The sequence below is a fragment of the Octopus sinensis genome, linkage group LG13, assembly GCF_006345805.1.
Source record: "Octopus sinensis linkage group LG13, ASM634580v1, whole genome shotgun sequence".
NCBI lineage: Eukaryota > Metazoa > Mollusca > Cephalopoda > Octopoda > Octopodidae > Octopus > Octopus sinensis.
This window is the reverse complement of record NC_043009.1, coordinates 60,973,616-60,983,312: the sequence shown is the minus strand read 5'-3', so window position 1 is coordinate 60,983,312 and position 9,697 is coordinate 60,973,616. Positions and strand designations below refer to the sequence as shown.

At 39.3% G+C, this 9,697-nt stretch overlaps 1 protein-coding gene across 3 annotated transcripts in view; it reads left to right on the top strand.

Moving 5' to 3' along the window:
• LOC115218231 overlaps window positions 1–9,697 on the top strand; it is a 54,704-nt gene that overhangs the window by 12,609 nt on the left and 32,398 nt on the right. For all 3 annotated transcript variants that reach the window (XM_029787953.2, XM_036508431.1, XM_029787954.2), the window contains exons 2-6: window positions 653–838; window positions 3,531–3,617; window positions 4,932–5,060; window positions 6,953–7,107; window positions 8,891–9,273. In XM_029787953.2, the coding sequence (XP_029643813.1) occupies window positions 653–838; window positions 3,531–3,617; window positions 4,932–5,060; window positions 6,953–7,107; window positions 8,891–9,273 (940 nt within the window). The remainder of the gene's footprint in view (window positions 1–652; window positions 839–3,530; window positions 3,618–4,931; window positions 5,061–6,952; window positions 7,108–8,890; window positions 9,274–9,697) is intronic.

The window sequence follows — 9,697 nt, the reverse complement described above, 5'->3', positions numbered from 1 at the left end:
TAAATATATTTATATATAAATATATATATTTATATATAAATATATATATATATATTTATATATAAATATATATATTTATATATATATTTACATATAAATATATATTTATATATTATTTATTTATGATGATGATGATGATATATATAAATATTTATTTATATATATATATACACATATATATAAAGATATAAATATATATATATATACATACACACACATATATATACTCACACATTTATATACACACATATATATATATAAAGATATAAATATATATATATTGATATTATATATATATATATAGATATAGATATGTAATATGTTGGTGTGAATATGGGAAAGTGTAGTTGCTAAGTGTGTGAGCTGATTGATTCATCAGAACTTCTGTAACTAATTAAACCATGTATCCAATTAGCATCTGATTTTCTATTCTGCATACCTGAACAAACAACTTTAAAATTCTCATAGAATTTTACTTACATTAACACTGGTATCGTCTCTAGTGACTTTTCGTTAGATTTAACTCCTTATCTCCGACAAAACTGACTACAGAAACAAGCACTTGCTTTAGTAGTTATTTTTATTAGAATTACTATATATTTCATGGAGTCATTTTATTATACCTGATATATTTCATTACTCAACTTTTCAGGTAAAATTTGTTATCAAAGATGTTAACAAGATTTTTGTGCAGGATTTTCTTCAGTGTGGAACACAGCAGCTATTGTTTCTGGGTCTTCATAGCAATGAGGAAACAGAGGGGTCAGAGTTGGTTAAATTCTGGCTGCTTACTGATTTGGAATGCCATCACTTTCAATATGGTAATGCTGACTTAATGGTAAGACTCCCCCTTTTTATTTTCTTCCTGTTCTTTTCTTTTTTGAGGGGCTGAGGGAGTGGTGAAGAAGTGTAGGGTCAGTCATGTCACGCGAATTGCTGAGAAGCCTTGCTGAAAGGACAGGAGTGAAGGAGGTCATGTGAGCAGAAGGACAACTTGTGTGGGCCCCTTTTACTTTAGGGTTGTCACTCCGGACAGATCTGGTGACTGCATGAGTTCAGGGATTTACTATTAGGTTCTGGCCAAAGATTAAGTGGGTAGAGCCAAGTAAATGCAGCCATGCTCGTGCTGCATAAAAGCATCCAGTATACTCTGTAAAGTGGTTGGTATTGGGAAGGGCATTCAGCCACAGAAACCATGCCAAAACAGTCATGTAGCCTGGGCAGCTTTTCAACTGGCCAGCTCCTGTCAAATCATCCAACCCATGCCAGCATGGAAAATGGATGTTAAACGACGATGATGATGATGTATATATCTATATACATAGGCGCAGGAGTGGCTGTGTGGTAAGTAACTTGCTTACCAACCACATAGTTCCGGGTTCATTCCGACTGTGTAGCACCTTGGGCAAGTGTCTTCTACCATAGCCTCAGGCCGACCAAGGCCTTGTGAGTGGATTTGGTAGACAGAAACTGAAAGAAGCCCATCGTAGATATGTGTATGTTTGTGTGTCTGTGTTTGTCCCCACAACATCGCTTGACAACTGATGGTGGTGTGTTTACGTCTCTGTAACTTAGCGGTTCGGCAAAAGCAACCGATAGAATAAGTACTGGACTTACAAAAGAATAAGTCCTGGGGTCGATTTGCTCGACTAAAGACGGTGCTCCAGCATGGCCGCAGTCAAATGGCTGAAACAAGTAAAAGAGTATATATTCATACATACATACATACAAAAATTTGTAGTGGTAACACCTTCAATAAAGCTGTATGGATATATACACCCTGGTTGAACTTATAATGCAATTGAACCAACAGGATGTAACTGAATGCCACATCTTAGGATATCCATGCAGTAGAAACACGTGCCGGACAGATTTAAAGCGAATGTAGTGTATATGATACAGTAATAAACATATTTTTGAGGATGTATAATGACTCCATTCTTATTTTTGATGTCTTGTATATCTATCTGTCTGTCTGCTTTCCATGCTGGCATGGGTTGGACAGTTTGACTGAGGGCTGGTAAGCCAGTTGGCTGCACCAGGCTCCAATCTGATTTGGCAAAGTTTCTACAGCTGGATGCCTTTCCTAACGCCAAATATATATATTGTAAGTTTGGATTTTATTCCCTCAAATAATAATTATTATATATATATATATATATGCATATATATGTGTGTGTGTGTGTACATATATATATATATATATATATCATCATCATCATTTAACGTCCGTTCTCCATGCTAGCATGGGCTGGACGGTTCGACCGGGGATCTGGGAAGCCAGAAGGCTGCACCAGGCTCCAGTCTTATCTGGCAATGTTTCTACAGCTGGATGCCCTTCCTAACGCCAACCACTCCGAGAGTGTAGTGGGTGCTTTTTACGTGCCACCTGCACAGGTGCCAGGCGAAGCTGGCAACGGCCACGGTCGGATTGGTGTATTTTATGTGCCACCGGCACGGAAGCCAGTCGAGGCGGTGCTGGCATCGGCCACGAGTTGGATAGTGCTTTTTACGTACCACCAGACCAGGGATCCTGGCTGGTTCAATTCGATTTCGATTTCGCTTGCCCCAACATGTCTTCACAAGCAAAGGGGGTTGGCATGGGTATATATATATATATATATATATATATATATGTATGTGATGGCTGAAGCCGTGCTGTTATGGGCTGCAAATTTGGTGTCAATGAATCTACCATTTTGTTCCAGTTACAAAGTGTGTAGAGATGATTAATTTTGCTTCATGATTTTTGGGAACCAAACCCCCATAACAAACAAGGATTCCATAGTTTTAAGATGGTGTAAGTTTAAAGGATTACATATGAGTGGGTGCTGAAAAATTACTGGTTTTAAGGGTATTGTGAAAGGCCTGGTTGAAGGCCCAACATTCTGAGTTCTTTTACAGGGCGTAGGAGTGGCTGTGTGGTAAGTAGCTTGCTCACAAACCACATAGTTCCGGGTTCAGTCCCACTGCGTGGCACCTTGGGCAAGTGTCTTCTACTATAGCCTCGGGCCGACCAAAGCCTTGTGAGTGGATTTGGTAGACGGAAACTGAAAGAAGCCCGTCATATATATGTATATATATATATATATATATATGTATGTGTGTGTGTGTGTATATGTTTGTGTGTCTGTGTTTGTTCCCTCCCCCCGACATCGCTTGACAACTGATGCTGGTATGTTTACGTCCCCGTAACTTAGCGGTTCGGCAAAAGAGACCGATTGAATAAGTACTAGGATTACAAAGAATAAGTCCTGGGGTTGATTTGCTCGACTAAAGGCGGTGCTCCAGCATGGCCACAGTCAAATGACTGAAACAAGTAAAAGAGTAAAAGAGGGCTGCTGCAATAGGTGTGTCAATCTGAGAGGGGAATATGTTGAATAAAATCATAATCAACTGATGCTCCTGTATTTTCTTTTACCCAAAACCAGGAACTTAACCCCCCCCCTCATATATAAACCAAAGCAGAATAGTATAATTTTCTTTTTTTCTTTTATCTTCCTTTCAACATTTTTTTGTGTTATTTCCAGAAACTTGTACAGGATGAAAATACAGCGTTTAATGATGGAGATTTTTGTCCACCTGCTGTTGGTGAGGTTCTCTTACAGCAAATACAAGCAAGTATTGTTTTTATATAGTTCGTGACACCACTTTTAATTTTATACTTGAGGCATTTCACTCAGTGATATTTCATTTTTTCATTCACTACTACAATAATCTTTTCCTCAAAGCTGGCTGAACTTTGATCACTTCCTTATACTCCCACTCAGGCACTCCTAATTCACTTGTTCTCGTTAACTCGGAATGAGACGACTATTGGGCATAACTGTTTGGATACTGATAAACTCGACACAGCTAACTGGGCATTCAGCGTGTTTTGGCAACGATACTTTTTGGCACTGGAGGCAACACCCTTCCCTCTCCCTCTCTCCCTCATGTACACACATGGACCACCTGAGCACTGTACACAATTATTATTATTATTATTATTATTATTCCCAGTAACCATGAATTAACCCTTTAGTGTTCAGATTATTCTATCAAACATAATGCTTATTGATTCCCATTTATTTGAATTAATCATGCATTATCTCATATCTTCAAGATCTTGATGGTGTAATTACTTAATGTAGAATAACATTGTAGGGTAGGTGTGAGAGCCTGGATCTGGTCAGTTTGAACATAAAACAGATTAGCTATTTTGGCCGGATATGGCCGGTTTAAATACTAAAGGGTTAATTGAACGAGATTGAAATAAACACTTTCCATCTCATGCGTAAAGAGGAATATATTCCCACACAGAAACAGAGAATGAGAGAAAAGACAAAAGAAACATTAAAACATGTTATGTCAAGTAAATTAGCATCGTATCATCGATGCCAAAACACCTGTGCGAAAATGTCTCAGACCCTCATTACCGATAATTGTACGTTTTACCTGCAACTACTAACTTGCAGCCGTTCAGGAGGGACATTTACTGCACTGATCTCAAAAAATCTCCAGGAACCCGCAAAAAGTCACGGGCACAGCCTTTTTGCTCAAGGTCAACCCAATAACAAAAAAAAGCAAAAAACAAATTAGGTCCTTTCATATTATAAACCGGATATATCCTAGACCACACCCAATGGAAACCCACCTAATATACTTTCACACACCATAGGATTTTCTGAATGGTGTGCTTAACGAAAATTTGCCTTGATTTCCTTTAATAGCATGGTGGATAGCCTGATGAGTCATGCCTCGTGCAACCGAAATCTCGGATAAGGTTGTTGACCCATGACTGCACTATATGTTCTCTTTTAACTTCCAACTGTTCTCCTTCCCCCCTGCTCTCTCTCTCTCACACCTGTTTTTTTTTTTATTAGATACAATGAAATGTCAGTTTTTAACCAAATTTCAACTAATGTTTTCCTTTTGATATATATTTCCAGCAAGATGTTTTGACACTTGAAGAGAAAAACAGGCTCATTGATGCACAAAATCAATTTATATCAGACATATGTCACTTGTTGAATAGTGAAGGCAGCAGAAGTCTACTCTCTCCAGATTCTGGGAATCCTGTAAGTATAGATTAGTTACCAATATCATCACGCAAAGGGCTCTTGAAAGCATTCTTCAATGGGGTAATATAGCAGCACCAAAATACAGTAATTGTATTCAATATTCTGTTGTGTCTGGGGAGAGTCATTTTCTTTTTGTGCCTTATAATTTAACACACTCACCGGTAAAATTTCCACTTATTTCTTATTTTTATTTTCCTAAAATTTTCGTTGCGTCTTGCAACGTTTTCAATAGTCTTGACGCAATGAAAATTTTAGGAAAATAAAAATAAGAAAAAAAGTGGAAATTTTACAGGTGAGTGTGTTACATTATAAGGCACAAAAAGAAAATGACTCTCCCCAAACACAACAGAACATGCTTCAACACACAAACTCATATAAAGAATCTTGCAAACCAAATCCAAAAACGAAATGTATTCAATATGTCATTTCTTTACTGCCCACAAGGGGCTACACACAGAAGGGACAAGCAAGGACAGACAAACAGATTAAGTTGATTATATCGACCCCAGTGCGTAACTGGTACTTATTTAATCAACCCCCTGAAAGGATGAAAGTCGACCTCGGCGGAATTTGAACTCAGAACGTAGCGACAGACGCAAGGAAACACAAACACTGCATTACGTCCTGTTAATGAACAACATTCTCTTCACTCTCTTTTTAATCTTTTACTTGTTTCAGTCATTTGACTGTGGCCATGCGGGAGCACCACCTTTTAGTCGGACAAATCGACTCTAGGACTTATTCTTTGCAAGCCTAGTACTTATTCTATCGGTCTCTTTTGCCGAACAGCTAAGTTACGGGGATGTAAACACACCAGCATCAGTTGTCAAGTGATGTTGGGGGTACAAACACAGACACACAAACACACACACATATATATATATATACATATATACGACGGGCTTCTTTCAGTTTCCATCTATCAAATCCACTCACAAGGCTTTGGTCGGCCCGAGGCTATAGAAGAAGACACTTGCCCAAGGTTCCACACAGTGGGACTGAACCCGGAACCATGTGGTTGTTAAGCAAGCTACTTACCACACAGCCACTCCTACGCCTATAGACATAACTTATTGTGGCAGATTTTCTATGGCTGAATGTTCTTGTTGCTGCCAATCCTAACTTGGTTTTGCAAATGAAGTATCTTTCCATTTCACTGGTCTTCACACATCCTTTGAACTATGGAACTTTAGCTCACTAACCACATGGTTCAAGGTTCAGTCCCACTGCATGGCACCTTGGGCAAGTATCTTCTATTATAGCCTCAAGCTGACCAAAGCCTTGTGAATGGATTTGGTAGACAGAAACTGAAAGAAACCTGTAACTGGTGTCGGTGTGTTTATGTCCCTGTAACTTAGTGGTTTAATAAAAGTGACCAATAGAATAAGTACCAGGGGGTTGATTTGTTCAGCTAAAAATTCTTTGAGGCAGTGCCCCAGCATGGCCAGAGCCTAATGACTGAAACAAATAAAAGATAAATGATAAAAGAATGTCACCAATATTTTGCATAAACATGTCTGGCACGTAAAATGCACCAATCCGATCGTGTCCGTTTGCCAGCTCCATCTGGCACCTGTGCGGGTGGCACGTAAAAAGCACCCACTACACTCACGGAGTGGTTGGCGTTAGGAAGGGCATCCAGCCGTAGAAACACTGCCAGATCAGACTGGGCCTGATGCAGCCTTCTGGCTTCCCAGATCCCCGGTCAAACCGTCCAACCCATGCCAGCATGGAGAACGGACGTTAAACGATGATGATGATGATGTCTGTCCATGGGGAAATATTATGCTGCTTGGTAACAGGTGAGGGTAGGTGACAGGAAAAGCATCCAGCTGTAGAAAATCTGACTGGTGTTGTTAATATACATAACTGTATTGTCTTTCTGTCAGTTTAGAATGATGACCTTCATCAAAGGATCCCCAAGAGTAGTTGAAACAAAGAGAACCAAACCTGCAGAACTGGATGTTGAAATTGTTGATGCTTGGCAGAAAATCGTTGGAGAGCAGTGGGTCGTTGGTGTGGATTTTAAACCTACAGTTTCTAGGTAGGAATATTCCTTTTTTTTTTCATTTTTTAACCTCATATTTGTGTCCATGGCACAAAAAAAAAACACCATCCGAGCGTGGCCGTTCCCCAGCCTCATCTGGCACCTGTATCGGTGGCACATAAAAAACACCATCCGAGCGTGGCCGTTCGCCAGCCTCGTCTGGCACCTGTGTCGATGGCACATAAAAAGAACCCACTACACTCACGGAGTGGTTGGCATTAGGAAGGGCATCCAGCTGTAGAAACACTGCCAGATCTGACTGGCCTGGTGCAGCCTTCGGGCTTCCCAGGCCCCAGTTGAACCGTCCAACCCATGCTAGCATGGAAAGCGGACGTTAAACGATGATGATGATGATGATGATGATATTTGGTGTTCCATGGCCTAGAAGAAGTGATTATGATTCATCTCTAGAAGATAAAATACCACACAACTTCAGCATCAGCTGTAAGAAGATGCCAAGGCAGTCTCTATGCAGCCACTTAATTCGTAGAAATAGCAGCTAAATCTCATTCAGATTTCACCTCATGCTAATGAAGGAAGGTCGCTGACAACAGTCCTAGCTCCACTGAAAGACAGCAATGGTCTTGGATGGAGTGCTTTTGGTTGTAAGTTTATTTAAGATTAAACAACAAAAGACCATCAGTAACCCACACACTCTTATAACTAATATTTTATCTAGTATTGGTCATCACCTAGCTTTTAGGAAAAAAAATACCAGATGCCCTGTTTGAAAGAACAGCCTTAAAAATGTCCATCTTTAATCCATTTAACTCCGCTGGATCCAGATCTTGGAATGGCTGCTTTTTTCCCGTTCTTCTTTCTGTTCTTTTCTGTCTTGCAAGTTACATTGCAACCTCATTAGATATGTCCAACACAATATGTGTTTGACCAGTATTATATATGTGTGTGTATATGTACATATCATCATCATCATCATCATCATTAAATGGCCGTTCTCCATGCAGGCATGGGCTGGACGGTTTGACCAAGAGGTGGCACGCCAGAGCTCCAGTCATCCGTTTTGGCATGGTTTTCTATGGCTCGATGTCCTTTCCTTTACAGAGTGTAGTGGGTGCTTTTAACAGGGTACCAACGCAGGTGCTTCTTTTGACACCAGCATGGGTGCTTCATAACTGGTGCTGGCATAGGTGCTTCATATGAGGTACTGCGTAGGTACTTTTTACATGGTACCAGCAGAGGTGCTTTTACGCAGTGCCAACACAGGTGCTTTTTACATGGCACGGGTATATGTATGTATGTATGGGCAAAATTGTTGGAGGATTAGCTAAGATGCCTTGTGGTATTAGTTCCAGCACTTGAAAATCTTACTTTAAATCCCGCTCAACTCAGCTTTGGCTTTCATCCTTCTAGCATTGATAACAAAATATTCAAATTAACACAGTTCTATATTTAAGAGATGAGGAATTATGTACATTATTGACATTTGACAGATATTTGTCCTCATCTTGTTTGTTGTTAACACGTTTCGGCTGATATACCTTCCAGCCTTCATCAGGTGTCTTGGGGTAATTTCGAACCTGGGTTCTCATTCCTAAGGTATTTTTTCGATGTTATTATTATTATTATTATTATTATTCTGGTCACTGCCTGGAATTGAACTCAGAATCGTGGGGTTAGTAGTAAATAATGCAAATAATGTACTCAAATTAAGTACTCAATATGCCCTCAAAATACTGACCTCATGCCTAAATTATAAACCATTATTTAATGACCTTTTTTGTTTATTTTATTTACTTTTGTGTTAATTTTTTTTTTATAGAAAGTTCCGGAATGTCTCCCTGTTGGTTATGTCAGATCAAGAACATAACAACATCTCGGCTTCTGGCAACTGTCTGTTGAATCACTTGCACACAACAGGAAAGAGATCTCCTACAATGACCACCACCACTAGTGATAAAACTGATGTAAAACATTTCTCTGGTACCGAAACCATTACATGTACCTTAGACACCTTACCAAAGATTGGAGTGAAACCAACATCAAAATTTCTTGTATTCTTGCATTGCTGTGATTCAAACTGTGAGACAGAGTCTTCTGTGAGTTACTTAGTTCCATGTGGGGCGGTCAGTTTTGATCCGGAAACATTACTAAACATGATGCCACTTCACCAGCAGGTTCTTGCTCTCACAGAATCCATATCTAGTAAGAATGCCTTGATAATTATCATCATCATCATTATCATTTATATGTCTAATACAATTATGATTGTGTTATTTTATTTTGGGGTGGGGGGGACGATTAACCTCATCTTCAGAAATGAATCATCTTTTAAATACTACAGCTGTGCAAGACGGCAAGCTGGCAGATTCGTTAGCACATTGGGGAAAATGGTTAATGACATTTCATCCATTTTTATGTCCTGAATTCAATATCCGGTGAGGTCAAGTTTGCCTTTCATCCTTTTTTTTTTGTGGGGGGATCAATAAAATAAGTACCAGTTGAGTACTGGGGCTGATGTAATCAATTTATCCTCTCTCTGAAATTGCTGGCATTGTGCCAAAATTTGAAGCCAGTATTACATCTGTGTTTTTAAATGTATTAAGTAAGGGGTTGTTGTGAAGTTACT